The 20,226-nt window shown below is 39.4% G+C and overlaps 3 protein-coding genes and 1 pseudogene across 3 annotated transcripts in view; 3 read left to right on the forward strand and 1 right to left on the reverse strand.

Moving 5' to 3' along the window:
- LOC107571056 (T-lymphoma invasion and metastasis-inducing protein 2-like) overlaps positions 1 to 13,498 on the forward strand; it is a 53,229-nt gene extending 39,731 nt beyond the window's left edge. The window contains exons 14-20 of the mRNA XM_016257334.1: positions 6,255 to 6,440; positions 8,504 to 8,572; positions 9,154 to 9,279; positions 9,937 to 10,045; positions 11,050 to 11,229; positions 12,919 to 13,037; positions 13,135 to 13,498. Of these exons, the coding sequence (XP_016112820.1) occupies positions 6,255 to 6,440; positions 8,504 to 8,572; positions 9,154 to 9,279; positions 9,937 to 10,045; positions 11,050 to 11,229; positions 12,919 to 13,037; positions 13,135 to 13,302 (957 nt within the window). The 3' untranslated portion in view covers positions 13,303 to 13,498. The remainder of the gene's footprint in view (positions 1 to 6,254; positions 6,441 to 8,503; positions 8,573 to 9,153; positions 9,280 to 9,936; positions 10,046 to 11,049; positions 11,230 to 12,918; positions 13,038 to 13,134) is intronic.
- Positions 13,499 to 13,503: 5 nt separating this feature from the next.
- On the forward strand, positions 13,504 to 15,106 carry LOC107571062 (T-lymphoma invasion and metastasis-inducing protein 2-like). Its single transcript, XM_016257342.1, has 2 exons — positions 13,504 to 14,316; positions 14,380 to 15,106. The coding sequence occupies exon 1, from the start codon at positions 13,649 to 13,651 to the stop codon at positions 14,312 to 14,314; it is 666 nt and encodes a 221-aa protein (XP_016112828.1). The 5' UTR covers positions 13,504 to 13,648; the 3' UTR covers positions 14,315 to 14,316; positions 14,380 to 15,106.
- A 115-nt stretch (positions 15,107 to 15,221) lies between these two features.
- The window catches only part of LOC107571063 (mitochondrial dimethyladenosine transferase 1-like), a 24,745-nt pseudogene continuing 19,740 nt past the window's right edge, over positions 15,222 to 20,226 (reverse strand).
- LOC107571061 (claudin-20-like) overlaps positions 16,708 to 20,226 on the forward strand; it is a 13,356-nt gene continuing 9,837 nt past the window's right edge. The window contains exon 1 of the mRNA XM_016257341.1: positions 16,708 to 16,963. The gene's annotated coding sequence lies outside the window, so the exon portion shown is untranslated. The remainder of the gene's footprint in view (positions 16,964 to 20,226) is intronic.

A 20,226-nucleotide genomic window follows, 5' to 3' on the forward strand; every position in this document is an offset into this window, starting at 1 on the left:
ATGACTATGGAAAAATTTCAGACTATTTTGAGATGAAGCAGATCTATTTTTAAAAAATCTAAAAAAATCTTTGTATTTTTCCTTCTCTGTGTAGTTCTGATTCAGAAAATAATTCTCTTTTCAGTATGTGTGGTAATGTCAGCCTTAGTGTTCACAGGCCATCCAGAAACGTTTCAATTGTGTTGATGTTATTGAAAGGCTAGGCTGTTGGTAGTGTTTGCAAACTGTCTGAGCACTTCGTTATGCTCTCTGGAAACTGCTGCGGGGTCATGCGAGCCATCAATTGATATGCAGATTTTAGTGGGCAGCAGCAGTTTCAGTGTAGCGTCTATGTCCACAAAACCTGCTAGTGATCGATTTTTAGATCCTGTCAGAAAGCCCTAAGCTTTAAAAAGATACTGTAATGGGCCTAACACCGAGGATTTTGGAAATGCTTGATTGTTGACTTGGAAGAGGGAGACATGTCATGAGTTAAAGTGGAGCAAAAGTGTGAGTGTGACAAACCCAAAGCTGAAGACCGAGTCAACAACATGCCAACTTTCAGGGTGAGCAAGATTAGAAGGAAGGGCTGTTCTCTGGCCAGAAGGACCAAGTTCCATTCCATAGCTGCCTGGAGGATACTTTATAGACTGCTTTTCATGGTGAGTGTATTTATGGGTCAGAACAAGAGGATGGATTGGAGACAAAGCATCTCATGGGTGTCTCTAGTGACCACTTGATTGCATTTCATTTGGAGCAGATCAATCTTTAAATACTGATACTGACGTTTGAGAGGACCAACAAGAAAAAATACTGATCCTGATTAATTATTAACAGGGTTATTTTATTAAGGGTTAATTGTATGAATTATCGTTTATTTAGCAAGTAAATTGTGTATTATTGTGATTCATCATGTTTTAAATGTGAATAAATAAATAAAAAAACAAAGTGATTTTTGTTTAAATAAAAAAACTGAAGTGATTTGAAAAGAGTCTGATCAATTAGAGATGGAGCCTATTTAATGTTAATAATTGCTTATTAGTGTTTGACGTAAATACTGTACATTTGCAGTTACAGGCTGGATGAAGCACCTTAACACATGATTAAGCAACCAATTCTATAATGCTTTTCAATTTCCATATTATCACAGTGTTTATTTATTTATTTGAAATATTTGCATTATTTATGCATTTTTATAACGTGGCTTAAAAATAATCCCAAATACATTAATTCATATTGTAAAAAGCACATTTTGTGTAGCAACTATTTTCTTGCAATTATTATATTTATTATTTAAAAACACGTTCTTTTCGGATCTCTTGATTATATATTAATTTAAAGGTGCAATATCAAAGAAGTGGCCATCTAGTGTTGAGGTGTTACTCAAGGATATCTTGCTAAATACCTGTCAAGCAAAAAAGCCAGCTCTGAATCTGTTTTAAATTATTTGAAGTTTCAGAGTTGTCGTCGTCTCTGAAAAGCCAGTCCCATGTTAACATGTGTTTTATTATGGGCTCTGTCACTTTTCCTTTACTCTTCTCTAAACAAGTTTTCTTTATTTTAACAATGGGCATTTCCTTTAGATGGTGATCCATTGTGTTAATGATGTTGCTTATTAGTTATGGCTACAAGCTGTCGGGACTATTAACACACTTCACACTGCAAGCACTCTTAATAGTCAAACCATATTCTTTTTGCTTGCAGACATGACATAACCGCCTAAAGATGACATTTCCCAAGAAATATGAGCTGACAGCTCAAATTATGAATCATTATTATAAGTGTTGTGAATCATGGGGAAGGTTAAAGGTTTAATATTTTTGCTCAATAATTTGCTCAATAATTTATTTTTGTTCATTTTATTTTAAATCTAAAAATATGCTGTAGTTCACTTTGACCAAGTTGAATGCTCACTAAAGACCAGCTGGCTGGAGTTGTTTTTTTCTTTCTTCAATTTAGACATGTCTGAAAATGGTGTATCGGAGTGGGTTAATACTTTGTAAATAGTTCATCCATTTCCACCAGTTTGACCTGTTCAGGCAGATGTGAGGGCCATTTACAAACATCATAAGTGGGCATTGACAGGGTAATCAGTCAATCATAGTTCAGCAGAGGCACCTGCCTCCTCTCACATGACTTTTTGCCTGTATTTTGTAGTTCTGCCCTTCACATTCATGGCATGCTTTAGTGTAATAAGAATACAGTGAAACCAAGGGATGTCAGTGAGGCGCTGCATTCCTCTGAAACTTTATCTGCAGTTGGACTGTGGCCCCGTTTACATGCATTTCAGAAAACGGCTTATTCCAGGGTTGTTGCAAAAAGCAGCACTCTGAAACATCATGTAAACACTTAGTACACCATATCCCTTATGCTTTTGAAGGGATTAAGAGAAAGCAGTTTAAAACTGCTAAATGTTTCCACTGGAGGATGTAGCTTACATGTCATTTAAACAGAAGTGGCATTCTTGCAGATTTTGTAGAGTGTGCATGTGTGTTGAGAAGACAGGATTTTATAGGGATAGATGGGAAGAAACCTGCTCACTCAGCATGTTGCATGTATAGGGGGATTAATAGTGAGCCTAACAGAGTGCATTTATCTTTCTTTCTTTTTTGTTTTCAAACTGTTTAATGAGTGGATAGTAATGCATTTTCAAGATGCAGTGGACCCCACTTACAGCTATATTTAGTGTTGTCTATCACATTCAGATAACCTATAACAGATGTTAATAAAGGTCTAAGTGGGTCTAATGTGTCATTCGGATCTCAAACTTGTGCTGCCAAGCATTTTCGCTCCTCTGCAAACAGTGAGCTGTGAACATTTTCTGTCAAGGAGGATAGATTGTCAGACTGAAGCTTTTTGACAGCTGCTATCGCAGCATTGAAGGTGCTGTCATCTAGGGACTTGAGAGTAAGAAATCGAGAACTGAAGCTTTCAACTCTTATTTCTTGTGTTACTGTCTTTTTCACCTCCACATGGTTCCTTTATCATTATTAATTAGAATTTGGGTCATGCAAACAGAATTTGGCTCAGCATGCAACAGAAACATTTTATGCAGTACCGTTCTGTCATACTGCATTGGCCTGTTTACTGTTTCGATTCTCACAGTGACTTGGCATTAATTTATACAGCCATTTCACACTCAGCGTAAATGTATGTGTGTAGTGAGAAAAGCCATCATTTTCAGGTGCTTTCGTGAGGTTAACAGGAACCTGTATGGAGTCTTCACAACCTGCAGCGCTCCTCTTAACCTCCTGGTGACTGCAGCAAAACAAATGTCACATGCACTAGCCACAATTACTGTTATCTGTCTGCCAGGCTGGGGTTTCCCACTGACTCTACCACAAGGTGCTCTATTAATGTCCACATGATGTCTCCTGCCTCCCTCAGCCTCTTATCTATGTGTTTGGATTTTTTTTTTTATATCCTGAAATCTAGGATGTTTGAGACTATAACACTTTAGAGTGTTGGAGAGCGTTATGTAACTTTTTCCTTTTTTTCTTTATTCTGTCACAATTTATAGGCCTTCATGGTGTTCCAAACCGGTTTGCATTTCTTTCTTCTGTGGAAAACAAATGAATATATTTTGAAAAATGTCTTATTTACTATATCAGTGTCTTAATGACTTTTTTTCATCCATATAACGAAAGTCAGTGGTCTCCAGTGTTCATTTGGATTCATTAGACCCCACTGACTTTCAAAACATTATCTTTTGTGTTCCACTGAAGAAACTCATACGTTAGGATGATTGATTGAAGACACAAATTTCAGTAAAAAATCAGTGTCTCATATCAACTGAAATTAGAACAAAGTGAATAAAATAACACTTTGGTTCAGTGATTCCCACATTTACATTTCAAATGTCTAATTCTTGATCTCATTCCAAAGACAGGAAAATAATTAGTCTTCAATCTATTTGAATGTAGTGAAATAGTTCAGTATTTTGTCTTGCGTTTAGTGGTAAAGCTTAGTTGAGCCACTGGCACAGCTTAACTCAGCAGATACCATTTTAGGGCAAAATGTTTTATTTGATAGCTTATGGCCAATCTCACTGAGCAGAGCAGACGTAGAGCGGTGTGACTGTACCAGGAAAGCAAAACCTTGACTCTTGGAGAGTAGCTACGCTTCAAAAAGTTGCTCAATTTGTCACTAGTTGTCTGAAAAGTCACTTAAGCCCAAAGTATACTAAGACAGTCCTTGCTCCATGTGTCTGATTGGCCATTGTGTTCACACGCACAACAAACATGTCTGTGATTGGCTCCAATGCTCAATGCTGCAAAAACACATTTGACACTGTTCACACAGCGCTGTCACACAAATACAGGAGCGTTTGAAAGCAGCCGTCTATGCTTGTGCGCATACAGTTCATGCTAATTACACTTAATGTCAGTGCACGTGTCCTCACTGCATATTTAATGCAACCTACATGCTGAGGCATAATGTTTATTTTTCACTGCAGTGTTTTTGAGGCTCCTTAATCTCTGTTTAACTAATGTGTGAGAAGATGTCCTGGGAGCCCCAGTGTTTGCTTTGGGTGGTCCTAATATAGCTAAGCTTTCTGTCAGAAGATTGCGGCTGAGCTTACCTATTCCTCTTGCTCTCTCTCTCTCTCTCTCTCTCTCTCTCTCTCTCCTGACACACTAAACTGACTTTGAAGCTACTGAAGTACATGGTCTCTAGAGTGGCCATGCTGTAATTAGTAAACCGAACTGCAGAAGCAATCTGCTTGTTCCTTGTGAGATCCCATTTTCTCTTGCTGCTTGCATATTTAATGCAACCTACATGCTGAGGCATAATGTTTATTTTTCACTGCAGTGTTTTTGAGGCTCCTTAATCTCTGTTTAACTAATGTGTGAGAAGATGTCCTGGGAGCCCCAGTGTTTGCTTTGGGTGGTCCTAGCTAAGCTTTCTGTCAGAAGATTGCGGCTGAGCTTACCTATTCCTCTTGCTCTCTCTCTCTCTCTCTCTCTCTCTCTCTCTCTCTCCTGACACACTAAACTGACTTTGAAGCTACTGAAGTACATGGTCTCTAGAGTGGCCATGCTGTAATTAGTAAACCGAACTGCAGAAGCAATCTGCTTGTTCCTTGTGAGATCCCATTTTCTCTTGCTGCTCTTCTGGCTGAGTCACCGACTCATTTCACACAAACACTCTTTACATTGTAATGTGTTCTCTGTCTCTGTATATTGATTGATGGTTTTAAGGTCTTTGGTCAATAGGATGCAAGTTAACATACATGTAAGGAAAAGGACGAAGTGCTGAGTTTATATATTTTTGCAGCAGCAGGGTGCATGTGCTCTGTTCAATATAGAGTCTCTCTGGCTGGTTTAAAGCCAGAAAAGGGCTTTGGTGTTGTTTTTGTCCCCTGTGGTCACAGATCTGTCCCTGTCAGCTGTTTCACTTGTTCACAGCTCTCTGAGAGCTGAATTCGAGATGCTGCAGCCTTTATTTTGAGACTTTCACTGTAAGCAATATCGCTGTTTGTATTGATGTACTACCTTAATAAGAATTTGGCTGAGAACCTTACTCCTGTAAATGCTGACAGAGCATTCCCTTCAAGTCGTCAGTGTCTTATTATTTGGAAACCGATCACAATGTTTAAAGATGATGTGATGCAGCTATCTGTAGTGTGTAGATTCAGCATAAATTATGTAATACTTGCATACATCATATATGGACCATTTCTGTCACAATGAATCATCTGTGCTTATGTTCCAAGCTGTTTCTCCACAACACCCAGAAAAAGCTTTCAAATACGTGTTTTCCTAAAGTGCACTAACAAGAGGAATAAAGGACTTTTTATTTTTAGTGTAGATGCACTATATATACATCTACATACGTACGTATGTACGTATGTATTTTATTGCGTTTATGTATATTTATTGATATTTCATTTATATGATTTTTACTTTGCACTATTACAGTAGCATGCGACTGACAGCAGTACTGGTGCAAACAGACCTTTAGAAGAATTTCTAAAAGTGCAAAATGTGTACTTTATATAATCCGTTGTATGTCATGTTTTACAAGAAAATCATGTTTTGGTCTGTCTAATGTCTTGATTAATTCAGTGTGTTACTTGCTGTTCCTTTGTAATTATTTGTGAAATTTACTAGCAATTTCTGAGTGAAAATTATTAATGAAAAATAGTAAATAGAAAATAGTAAATCCTATACCTTTTTTTTCTTCTATGTACATTCTCTATTATTTTCCTAAACATTTGATTGATTACTTGACATTGGCATTTAATGCAATTATTTTAAATGTGTCTCCTGCAGAGTGTGGATACAGTGTGTTCGCTGTACCACTCATTCCAGGAAGGCTCTGGAGGTCTGATGGAGGGCCAGGAGCAAACGGGGCCAGAGGCTCCCACGCTCAGGCCCTGTCCACGTCATATGTCTGCCACAGAGAGACTACGCAAGGTCATCCAGGAATTAGTGGACACGGAGAAATCCTATGTAAAGGTGAGAACTGACTCTGTAATCCCCTATTAATATAGTTCAACAGAAAGAAATGAGCTCTCACACGAGTACAGATCCATGCAGTCATCTGTATGATACTCTGACTTCATTAAAACTGAACTGTTTCACCTATTTATTCGGCTCTGTGCTAATATGGAAGTCACATCAGTTCAGTTCTAAACCTCAGTTTAATGAAAGACCCATGAGGTGAAAATGGCTGTTTTCACAGAACACATTTGATGGATAGCTGGAAGAGTCTTCATTGAGTCCCGAAGGACCACCTATTAATTAACTCCTCTAGCTGCTGAATAGAAACGCCTCCCCTCTCATCTGTTTTCTGAATAATCCTGAGGCTTGCATATAAGCGATCGCTTATGTGGTGCCAGTTTTACCCTGCTGATGTTCATGGTGAACCTTTAGATGGCATTAAAACTCTGCTGTAATGGTAATGTGCTCCTCGTGGTTAATAGGTGTCAGGGAGGTGTCTGATTATTCCAGCGCTCTGTGATTTGTGGGAGGGGGAACAGTGCCATCCCAGAGTCCTGTGACGGAGCCATTTGTCTATGATATGCTGCATCGGCAATGGCAGAGTGCTATAAATCAACCTAATGAGAATATTCAGGTTGATGCACCGACAGCCTAGCGATGCCATAACATGGCCACAGCACATAGTGCAGGTTTGGGAGCGGCTTTGAATTTGAATGAAGTTTTAGTGATGCAAAATCATTGAAACCGAAACAGTTAAAGTGACATTTCAGATCTTCTCTGATGGTGCATTTAGACTCTGTCAGTGCTTATTTCGTGCCCACAAGGTTAAGCTACAACAGGTAAACATGCCAGCTGTGTGAGTATGCGCTGGACCGACAATATAGATTTCTCAGCTTTAATTTCGGTTAAAAAATAAAAATTATGTGCTTCTCTAACACTGTGTCTTAGGTAGGGTTTGGAGTCATTACAAAAATTTTGCAATAACGCAACTTAATACTTGAAGGAGAGACTAGGGGTGCAAATCCAACTTTTACATGTAAATTGTACCAAGTGACCTTATTTCATTTTTTCTTAAGTACTGTATGAGGAAGATCCATAATTGGTCCAGATCTGGCAAGAAACTTCAGTATGATTTTGCAAGCTAAGGCATCTTAACACTGCTGGTTTAAAATTATGTCTAAAGAATGTCAGTCACTGTGCTCAAGAATAAATCAGTGTTTGAGTGTGATACATTAACTCTCTCTTTCAAAAACTAGTGAGCTGCATCTGTAGACCGCATTAAGGCATCAAAAACATGTTCCTATCACAAAGACTGCACCAAAAGGTTCTAAGGCAGCATTGCATGCATTTTCATGAAGAAGACATAAACATGCATTGTGTTGAGTCTGAGAATGAACTGGAGGAAGTACTGTTGATTTATCAATATAATTTAGTTTGAATATACAGTTTAATATGAAACTGAACTGTTGAAAAAAAATGCTCATTATGTGTATTTATGCCTGCTATACTGTCATGTTGTGAGCTTATCTATCCATACCAATGTGAAACATTATTAAAATCAGTTGTGATTTGGGGTCTAAAGTGTGCTAAGGGGGCAGGTTAACTCACAGGGTTTTGGAACAGAGCTACTGTGCCATGCAATTGAGATTCTTATGTAAATACATTAACACAGCCTTTGCACTGCAAAAAAAAAGTATACTTGTAGTACTGTATATACAACACGTTGCTAGTTTGCATTGCCTTTTAAAATCAACAAGATGTTTGTTTATATATATATATATATATATATATATATATATATATACACACAAAAAACAAGAGCGTTCATTCAATTTTTTATGTAGTACTGCCCCATTTAAGCTATTAATTTAGTGCAGGTACAACTTCTGTACAAGGAAAGCTTTAGTCTTGTTCCAAATATTTTAATTGAGTTTTTTACGTTTTTAATTACCTTGCGTGTTTTGTTTTTCAGACCTTGTATAAGGATACCGTATTACCCAAAAATAGTAAAACTGTTCTGGAGAAGCTAATTCTAAGAGAGCTCATGAATGTAATATTGAGCTGTTTCTTCTTTACAGGATCTTAACTGCCTGTTTGAAATTTACTTGAAGCCCCTGCAAAAGGAGACCTTTCTCACCCAAGACGAGGTAAATCAAATCCTATACTAGAGCTAGTTTCAGGGGATCAGTGTTGGATTGAGTTGTCACAGAAGGCACAGTCAGTGATACATCTTGGGTCATTTGCCACAAGCTTGCATGTCCCCACTAATGTGACTGATGCTAAAGACTTGCACATTCAACTTGCCAGCTTTCAGCCTGCCGCCTGGTGAACTGGATATGACCCTGACATGACTCAGGATATCTCTGAGGAAAGATCAGTCAATATGTGCCAAGGAGTGGGCCATATTAAAGCCCCGTTAATGGACACTAGAGCATGCCCTTGCACAAATTAGACAAGGACTAAACATAAAATGGCTTTAACGCTGCTTCTTAAGTTACTAGTGACAATTTGAGTGGCAATAAAATTTTAGCAAGGGGCCTGCGAAATAAGGAGCTAGCACAACTAAAATGAAATCTGCCGATTTAAATCCATTTTCTGTGAAGTACTAAACTGTACCCTGTGAAGTAATTTTTAATCACATAATAAAGTTGTAGCTTGCATGCTTTTTTTTTGTTTGTTTGTTTTTCATACTTTTTTTTTTTAATGGTTGTGGATTTTCTTTGCCCAGATGGAAAGTCTATTTGGCAGTCTTCCAGAGATGCTGGAGTTCCAGAAAGTTTTCCTGCAGACCCTGGAGGAGAAGATTAGTTTGTTCCCCAACTTTAACATGCTCGAGACCCCTTTACAATTCAAGGTGGGCATGCTAAATGCATTCATTTCTTCATTAATACTGTCCTCTGTAATATACAAGACATACACCGCATTTTAGTAGAATAACTTAGCTTTTTTTTTTTTAAGTTGAAGGAATAGATCACCCCCAAAAATGAAAATTCTTTTATCATTTTACATTTATGTTTTTTCCTCCATGGAATACAAAAGGATAGGTTATGATTTTTTTTTTTAAAGCCATTTTTTATGAGGAACAGGACAGGGTTTAACTAAAACTACTAAAAAAATCTTTAATTGAAAAAAGGTAAAATAAACTACTTAAAATGAAATAATTTTAAGTCAAAGCAGTTTGAATATGGGCAAATGTAAATGAGATTTGTGCAGTAAGTTGGAGGGCAAGATTTTCATGTAATAACAGCTTAAAAATTGGCACCAGTTGGGGTATAGAGCATGAGTCATATGGACTTTTGTTTGGTTTCATTATGGCAGCTCGAGCTGTGAAATATCTCCTTTTGTGCTCCATGGAAGAAAATCAAGGTTTGGAATCACATAAAGTGTTGGTATCTGATTCAAATTTTCATTGCTGAGTGAACAGTTCCTTTAAGGGAATCAGGCTCAAATGAAAGTCTTTTGTGTCAAGTTCGCTTCTTTACTGCCATTGCTGTCTTTTTGTCTTATCCAGAAGCTGCTCTTCTCATTGGGTGGTTCGTTTTTGTATTATGCAGAGCACTTCAAACTTTACAGTGGCTTTTGCGCCAACCACATTAAAGTGCAGAAGGTTCTGGAACGAGGTACAGCACAACACATTACACCTCAATCACATCAATCTATAGATTATTACATATTGAATAATTGAACCAATTTCTCTCATTCTGTATGGGTGCTTCTGAAATGTTATAGGCTGGCAGTGTCACAACACCAGGAGCCGTTGTTGGTTTATCTTTTCATTATTTCCTACCGAGTATTAGTGATTAGTGACTATAAATGTTGAATATAATTTATGTGTGAAGCATTAGCCTGGTTTTCAACTTGGGCAAACTGCCCAGTTAGAAATGAATGAGAGGCTGCCCTGCCCACATTTAAAGTGGAGAACTGTACCTCGGCCTCCTTTTTAATTCATCCCATTACAAGAGGAGAGCAATCCTCAGAGCAGCCCCTGAAATTGCACTTTGAAGACTATAAGAAACAACACGCTCGGTTTAACCACTGCGGGGTAAGGACATGAAACGTGGAGCTTGCACTGCAGATGCAACAACAGGAGTGTGTGTAGCCGTCTGTCAGCGGTGCTTGTAATTATATATTCTCACACACTGCTTCTGTTGTGCCAAGGTTTCCGTTTGCAAAGCAAAAATTACTTTTTGTGTCGACTTGTTAATTGCCTGCCAATTGCTCCCTGAAGTGTCAATCCATCTGGGGCGAGGAGTGCCTCAATTACTGCTCTAATAGCTCCTCTTGATTTGAACGAAATTGCGAGTGATGAATTTATCATTCTGCGTGCTGTAGATGCGGTGGTAGTGGTTAACTCCCCTCACAAACTCCTGCCAAAACACTCGTTCAGTGGCGATACAATCTAGATCCTTGCTACTCACCTTGGTGTTGTTCATTGTCTGCAGTGGTGCATTTATACTGCAGTGGTTCTAACGAGGTGTCAGAGAGCCTGTGCTGCCTCCTTGTGGATGGATTTTGTGCCCTGTGTGCATTGCCTAAAGCCATTTACCTGCGGCGGCCATTAAGAACATGTTATTTCTAGCTCGGTGGGTGGTGCTGGCATTTATGAATTCTCTTTTGTCTTCAGCTAAAACGGATCGGTCGTTTAAGGAGTTCCTCGATGCAAGGAATCCAACCAAGCAGCACTCAACCACACTAGAGTCCTACCTAATCAAACCAGTGCAAAGAGTACTGAAATACCCCCTGTTGCTCCGCGAGCTGGTGTCTCTAACGGACACGGACAGTGAGGAACACTACCACCTCACAGGTAGAGGGCTTGCTTTTGCTCACTGTCTAGATGTCTGGTTGTGGGTCGGTTATTGAGAATTAAAGGGGTCATATGATGTTGCTAAAAAGAACATTATTTTGTGTATTTGGTGTAATGAAATGTCTTTATGCGGTTTAAAGTAAAAAAAAACATTATTTTCCACAATGTACATTATTGTTTCTCCTCTATGCCCCGCCTTTCTGAAATGCGTCGATTTTTACAAAGCTCATCGGTCTGAAAAGCGAGGTGTGCTGTGATTGGCCAGCTATCTAGTGCGTTGTGATTGGCCGAATACCTCAAGCGTGAGACGGAAATGTTACGCCCCTTACCATACTGTGATGCCCTGTCCGGCCGGAGCGACGAGACAAAAACATTAAAACACATTATAAACGAGGCATTTGTTGCGTCCAGTGGGGACATAATTACGGATTATAATGGCTTATTCTGTGTTTTTACGTGTTGCATTGCATCGCGCCGCGTAAACATAAAACCAAGTCCGCGTTTGTGATCGGAGAAATGACAAACAAGCGCTACTCTACACTGCTCAAAATTTGCGTTTGTATCATCAGTGGCAAATCCTTTAAATATAAAAACGTACTTACAGTCTGTGAGTCAAAATAGCCGGCATTGTAGTCTACTCTACCAGCATCAGGAAACAGTCCTCCATAAAATGTGCTGCACACATCTGAATATTTGGGTTAAACTGTTCTGGAACAGTGTTGTAAATACAACTTAACCACTGATTTCTACTCGTGTCCCCTTTTGGAAGACCAAACAAAGTAGTTTCACTTTCACAACGAAACACGCGGCGGGCTAGAGTGAGCGGAGGCCGACGGCTAGAGTGAGCGGCAGTGGGCGGGCTTGAGAACGGCGAGGCCGGCGGGCTTGCGGCAACCACATGTGACGACAATGTGCAAAAAACCACAGCGCGAAGTTGATGTATTCCCTCAGCGACCAGCACAGATCAGCTCCAGGCATGACAAAGCGGATATCGTCCTCTTTTGGAAGACCAAACAAAGTAGTTTCGCTTTCACAACAAACCACACAGCGTCTTCACGACATGGCAGCAGCAACAATACTACAGCAAGAATAAAAGTTAATCCTCCTTTCTTTGCGTGAACATTTGGGAGGCGTTATGCAAATCTTCCCACATCGTGACGTAGACATGTGGGGGTGTGTTAGAACGAGCCATTTTAGGTAGGCGTGGCTGACTCTTAACTTTTATAAAGAATATCTCTTTGGATTTGAGACTTTAGTCTTTGCAACTTTACAGATCTTCTTTATGCACCAAGAGCTTGTAACACTCCAAAGAGAGAGGAAAAATTGAAATCGCATCATATGACCCCTTTAAATAAGTTTACACAAGATATTTTCATAAAATCCCCAAGCTGTCCATTTACATATTATGAAAGCATGTTGTGACCAGAGCCCAGAGCTTTCAAAATAACATTTATTGTGTTGTGTAGAAAGTTTTCAATTACATGAGGATAAGCAAATGATTGAAAATGCAATTTTTATGTGAGCTAAACAGATGGAAGACAAGTAATTATTCCCAGTAATGTTACTAACGTCTGATAAGTTTTTTTTTTTTTTCAAACTCCAGTTTGAGTTCACAGTAATTTTGACAGCTGTTTTTAGAAATCAAAGCCCAGAATGAATTATTTTAAGACCTTTTTTTTCTTATTACAGAGGCACTGAAAGAAATGGAAAAAGTCGCAAGCCACATAAATGAAATGCAGAAGATCTATGAAGACTATGGTGCAGTATTTGACCAGCTGGTAGCAGATCAAAGTGGCACTGAGAAAGAGGTACAGCTCCACATACAGTCTGAACACATCTGGGTAATCCCTTGATTTAACAGGATATTCAATCATCATCTGTCTCTCTCTTCCTTTTTTGTCTCAGGTCACAGAGATTTCTATGGGACAGTTCCTCGTACATTCCTCAGTGATCTGGCTCAACCCGTTCCCATCGCTGGGCCGTATGAAAAAGGATCCCGAGTTGAATGTTTTTGGTGAGGCTCTGGTCTTTTCCCATGAAACCATATTTTTATATAAAGCATTTTTCCCATGAAACATTCTTATCTTTCCATGTGCCAAAGTAAATGTTTTATCTTAATATATTAAATAAATAATGCAAATATTAAGATTTTGTCACGCGACACTCAGCTTGAACTTCACACAGAACTTTTTATAGATCTAAGTATGTTAGGCTTGTTTCAGATATATTGGCAGCAGTTCTGCAGCCTCAAAAACAAACAATTCTGTTCTTCGAATGTAACAAAGGTCATAGCAATCAATTCCCTCTAAAGTGCCAGAACAAAGAAATTTGAGTAGCTGTGCAGCAAGTTAGGAATAGAAATAGGGTGTCTGTCAAGTGTCGCAATGCAGTGTTTCATCAGAGATACTGCACATCAACAATGTATCTTAAACAAGATCTCAACATTCATGACTGCATTCATTTGTGCCCCACAGGTTCTTCTCGACCCTTTTTGCTCTCCAAGCAGCCTTCAAATGACAGTTCCAACCCCAACAATGATCTTCTGGGGCTGTCTCTACCAGATTCAGATTCAGCCAGTGTAAGCAGTGGAACCACCAGCAGTGTCAGCGCTCCCCTGGATCAGCCGTCATGTCACTCCCAGAGCGGCCTCAGAGAATCCAACATCATCAGTGACAATGAGACCAATGACCAGGAGTGGCGAGACTGTCCCAGTGCTATCGAGGCCCAGTTCTGCAGGCTTCGGCTGACCGAGGAGGCCTCCCAGGCGCCTGCTCCCCATGTGCTTCCAGAGAGCGGAGAAGTGGACACTCCAGAAAGGCAGTGTTCTATAAAGCGAGCTCACTTCAGCGCGGTAAAACGCAAGCCTGGCAGAGGCACGAGTAGCTTCAGACACAGCCAGGCGGCCCTACTGAACATGCGTCGACATAGCCACTCTTTGGACAGCCAGACTGAGACAATGGCAAATAACGTGGACCTTAACTCACTACTGGAGAAGGAGTTCAGCGTGCAGAGCCTGACCTCTGTTGTCAATGAGGACTTCTTCTACGACAACACCGCGGAGGCAAAAAACGTGACTACTTCATAGTGTCTGTCACCTGGCCACCAAAAAAAAAAACTTAGCGTGGCTTCAGAGCCTATGTGCTTGACCTGGTGTTGAGCCACATTATCCCACGCAGCCTTTCTAAAGTTATTAGCCAATTCAGGGAAGCAACTGAGGCCAGACAATTCATTTGGACCTTTTGTGGAACCACAGTTTGACAGACCTTCATTCAAAATGGTGTGAAGTGTTTCATAATTCTCCATGATCCACAGCACTAATTCACTGAACTGGCCACATTGCAACTGTTTTGCACCAGCGAACCAAATTACCTGCCTTCACTCTTTTTACATGGCATCCTGATGCAAAACTAAGACCAGTCTGCTCTCCCACACACATACTAGGAGCTATCCAGCAACAAGAACCGAATTCTGTCAGGTTTTTAATTTTGCCTTGTGTTTTGGACACTACATAGGTTTAAAGCAAGAAGCATTGCTTCTATTTTTGTCATGGGTTTGCTTTGTATAAACTTTTATTTATTAGCAAGTTTCTTTTTCACAGGAATCCAGAATGTTGGGTTAAGACTTTGGCAGGAGATCTCAGTGGACAAACTACTTTTGTTACAAAAACATGGTCAGTTGTAAACAATCAACCTGGACTTTAAATGTGCTATGCTGGAAATGTAAATCTGAAATAAAGCCTGCAGTTGTTGTTTTTTTCAGAATGTTTAAATGTGTAAATAGTATTTTTTTTTCATGGATTACTGTAACTTAATTTTAAGAGTTTACTGTTGATACTTCACAGCCAAAAACTGTAATAAAAAGGTGTCTGATTACATTGCTGGATTGTTTTTGTCTTGATTTCCTGTTTTCTGCAAAAAAGCAGCAAATATTTTTTGTTTGATAAAAACAAAGGATTAAAATACACACAAAGTGACAGACAACAGAATCACTTTCAGCATTTGATTTGTCTTCATATTGTTAAGAGTCAATGCAAATCTTAACACACATGAAAAAATAATTTATTCATCCATCAAATTATTTTTAGGTAACAATGGCACATTTTTTTTTTCTCTGACATGACTGTCAGCCTCTAGCTGTAAAATGATTAAAGCACTCCCATAGCTGCTTTCTGATGTGACAGGTTTTCTGGGCAACCCTCTCTCTTCCTCAATTCCAGTTCCTAATCACCCTCTCTGTATTGAACTGATTAATGTAATTTTCGTTCCTAGCTACAAAACAGCTTTGTGATAATTCAGTGTTCTTAAACTATATCTCCCATAACTTAAATTTAATCCCCTTTCTTCGTCTTTTTTAGCTGAAAATTTTCAGCTGAAGCTTCATTTACCGCACTGCTGGCTAGTCTTTTACATACCGCAAGCATCCATTCAAAAGACAAAAAAAAAATAAGCAAAACAAATTCATGCCAGCTGATGAAACGCCATTATGAGTCTGCTGTGTTAGTGGTTGTCAACATTTTCCTCTACTGTGGTGTGAAGGTTAAGTCCTTTACGGTTGTTTCCCAACTGTCTCTTTGCCTGATGCTTGAGTTTCAGTTCCTCTCTGAAGTCATAGTCGATGAGGCCTTGGTTCTCCTCGCAAAGCTTACTGTAGGCGTCTGCTAAAGCCCTGAATTCAGAAATAGAGATCTCTGTGGGCCGCAGTGTGGGATCCACATCAGCACTGCACAGCAACTCTTCCGTCAGTTCTTGACGCTGAGACTCTGGGAACAGCATCCTGCAGCAAAGAAGAAAAAAACAGTCATCACATGCTGACACAATGAGTTAACGTACAAAACTTGAGAAGTGGCATGGAAGTGACGTTATATGGTCTGTGCGGATGTTCGCGTAGCGCTCGTCAAATTAGAAAAGCTGCGACACAGTTTATGTTGCTGGTGAAATTACAGATGTTCTCCCTCACATTCCACCCCTCAGTGACACTAATTGTCGAGCTCCTTCCCAACTTCCTGCAGCATTGAGCTCCAACCTGCCCCAACACACCTGCCTGGAAGTTTCTAGTAATCCTGAACACCTTGATTCGCTTCAGATTCAACTGTGTTTAATTAGGATTGGAGCTGATCTTTGAAGGACAGTAGCCTTTCAGGAGCGGGACTGAAATAATTTCAATGCATGTATTTAACGTTTTGCTGGATGAACACTCAACACCAAGGTACACAACAGTACAAGCAATTGTGCGTACTGTACTTCATATCTCTGTATCCACCCTGACTAAAATCCATGAGAATAGAGGTAAAGAGAGAGGAGTTTGGGAAAAGTAGTTTACAGAATACCAGTGAAATGCTTACTCAAGTCCTCTGCGGCAGTGCTTCCTCCGGAACTGGAAGGCGTTCTTGACAATCCTCTCGACCAGCTTAAAGGGCTGCTGGATCTGGGGCTGAGCCAGCGGAGTGAAGTGCACCACCCCCACATCCACCTACGCAGGGTGACGAGATGAAAACACACACACACATACAACAGTGTTACAGTCAGACCTGGAGACCATTTTCACAAGCTACTCCCACTCGAGTGAGGGGGAGAAACGGAATGGAAACAAGCGCAAGAGGGATATACGAGTGAAGAAAAGCAGAGGGTTGGGAGAAGAGGCTGTGGGTGATGCTGCACGATGACAAGCCAGTTCTGGTTGCTACAGTAACACCTGTTTGAAGGACCATCAAAACAAGCCTCTTCAAACGTGAATAGTAAGTCTCTTGTTACACTGTTGCTTCCTAAATGTTCTTATATCCACAGTCTAGTGATGATGTAGGGGATGCTTCAGCTTCTATCTCCCCTGGTTCTCTGATCAGCACTAAAGGACAGTGCTTCTTTTCATTATGCAAAATCGACACAGACGTCTGCTGTGCCCAGGCTAAAACCTGTTTCTCTTGTGTAATTGTAGCAGGAGGCATCATTTTGGTAGCTCCAGAACCGTAGCTCCGACCTGTAGCAGAACAAATTGTTTATCTGTATTAATCCAGAGTGCGGTTTCTGAATTTAATCGATTAAGTGAAGCTCAATGATAAACACCTAGGGGATATAGTAGTAATAATTTGCCTTAAATTATAGAAATGTGCTGGAATGCCCCCAGAATGGTGACATGTGATGAAGATAACGTAGATACGGATGAAAATGTAATTAGTTAGGTGATAAAGAGAAAATGCACATTGATTTGTCCTGCATTTCAGCAGGATGCCTTACTGTGATTTAACATACTGTAAACCCAGCGGGTTGTGTTGCAATCATGCAGGACTCTTGGCTTCCTACTTTGGCTAGATTCTTCCACTTGGGCTCATTTTAAATAAATTGCGAGCAGGATACAAGGCTTTGAAGAGCCCTTCTGGTGTTTAGGGCTACAAAACAGCAATACACTGGAGATGACAGAGAAGGAAAGATGTGACGAGAGCTTTCAGAAAGCATTGACTCATCTGCCTCGGCTATGCAGAAGGAGAACCAACATTCAAGAAATCAATTTGGCCACCTGTCATTTACCCGGCTTGGGATGCTGGTTTTAGAATGACACTTCATCCCTTCCCTCCGCGAAGGCGTCTGAAATTTTGACCAGGTAGATTAAGTCCCTAAGAAGTCACAAAGAAACACTGAGCAATATGAAATATTTACAGCTCAGGATTTAGAAGCAACCGCATTGAGTTATGCATGTATATACACAAACTAGCTTTCCTGTAATATACCCCCCTCCCCTTTCCTCAAGTTTAATCCTGGTAATAATGCAGAACACAAATGGCCTATACACACAGATATGGGTCAATTTCAGCAAAAACTCATTAATAACAGTTGCACACATTAGGCCTAAAAGTAAAACTCAACAGCACCACTAGACTATATATTTACTAGGGCTGGGTAAAAAATATGGATATCTCAATATTAATCGATTCTCATTTTTACAGAACGATATCGATTCTTAAATCCCAAGAATAGATTAGCCTATTCTAGCCTGTTTTCAGTTAATGAACGGAACATTGATTGAAGGACACTTCCCAACCAATTAATCGCAATAAGCATTGTGCTTTGGTACTTTTAATATGAAACAAAGTGTCAGATTTCAAATTCTGTCCATTGTATTGAATCCGTGTATCATTCGATCATTCGTTTTTTGATTTAATATTGAAAGTAGAAAAATGAGAAAACGGCTCCTTTTTCGTTTTTTTGTTTTTTTTCCAAAAAACAAAAAACGAGAATTCAGCTAAATTTTAATTTTTCGTTCATGGGTGGAAAAATGTATAAACAGCTTGAATATTCAATTTCTACACGTGGGCGGGAATTAAATGCCCATTTCTGCTGATTGGTCAGTCGAAGATCAAACCGTGCCATCATCAGTTCTTCCGCAGTATCACGCAGCAGAATAATAGTCCTCCACTGCTGCAGTTGTACAGATTAATAACCCATTTTAGCTATTTCAAATTTTTCATCAAACAAAGAGTAATGAATAGCTCGACACAACTCGTACAGGGGCAGAGTCTAGACAGGTCTTTCTTCTGTGTAGACCAGCGGTTCTTAAAGTGATAGGGGGTCCGAGAAATAATTTGCTATAGCCTAAAGTATTTAGGTGGAGGACTATTCTGCTGCGTGATACTGCGGAAGAACTGATGAAGGCAAGGTTTGATCTTCGGCTGACCAATCAGCAGAAAGGGGTGTTTAATTCCCGCCCACGTGTAGAAATCGAATATTCTTCTTAAAGTGATAGGGGGTCCGAGAAATAATTTGCTATAGCCTAAAGTATTTAGGTGGAGGACTATTCTGCTGCGTGATACTGCGGAAGAACTGATGAAGGCAAGGTTTGATCTTCGGCTGACCAATCAGCAGAAAGGGGTGTTTAATTCCCGCCCACGTGTTGAAATTGAATATTCAAGCTGTTTATTCATTTTTCCACCCATGAACGAAAAACGAAAATTTAAGCTGAATTTTCATTTTCGTTTTTTGGAAAAAAAAAAGCAGTTTGCTCATTTTTCTACTTTCAATATTAAATAAAAAAAAACTAATGATCGAATGATACACGGATTCAACAGAATGATCAAAAAACAGAATTCATCAACAGAATTCATCAAAAAAACAAATGATCGAATGATACACGGATTCAACAGAATGATCAAAAAACAGAATTCATCAACAGAATTCATCAAAAAAAACAAATGATCGAATGATACACGGATTCAACAGAATCCGTGTATCATTCGATCATTCGTTTTTTGATTTAATATTGAAAGTATAAAAATTAGAAAATGGCTCCTTTTTCATTTTTTTTCCGAGAAAGAGAATTCAGCTTAAATTTTCGTTTTTCGTTGATGGGTGGAAAAATGAATAAACAGCTTGAATATTCGATTTCTACACGTGGGCGGGAATTAAACGCCCCTTTCTGCTGATTGGTCAGCCGAAGATCAAACCGTGCTGTCATCAGTTCTTCTGCAGTATCATGCAGCAGAATAATAGTCCTCCGCTGCTGCAGTTGTACGGATTAATAACCCATTTGATCAATTTCATATTTTTCTCATCAAACAGACTAATGAATAGCTGAACATAACTCGTGAGGGCAGAGTCTAGACAGGTCTTTCTTCTGTGTAGACCAGCGGTTCTTAAAGTGATAGAGGGTCCAAGAAATAATATAGCCGAATTATTGCTATAGCCTAAAGTATTTCCAGACTGTAAAGTCGTTTTTTTTTATCATGATACATAGGCCTACTGTGATTTATTCCAAAGTGACTTATATGATGCTTTTAATGTAAAATAATCTAAATTAAGCCTTTTAAAAGACTAGTATTCCCTGTGGTTCATGTTTGTGGCATGCACCAGAAAGATGCTCAGCTGATGCAAAGAATAGAATTTATATCTACACAGAAGAAAGCCCTGTCTAGACTCTGCCCCAGTATGAGTTGTGTTGAGTTATTCATAAGCCTGTTTGTTTGATGAAAAAAAAGATTAAATGTAGTTGCAATAAATGTGTTAAGAATCC

Source organism: Sinocyclocheilus grahami, unplaced genomic scaffold (genome assembly GCF_001515645.1).
Source record: "Sinocyclocheilus grahami isolate Dianchi unplaced genomic scaffold, SAMN03320097.WGS_v1.1 scaffold1545.1, whole genome shotgun sequence".
Lineage (NCBI taxonomy): Eukaryota > Metazoa > Chordata > Actinopteri > Cypriniformes > Cyprinidae > Sinocyclocheilus > Sinocyclocheilus grahami.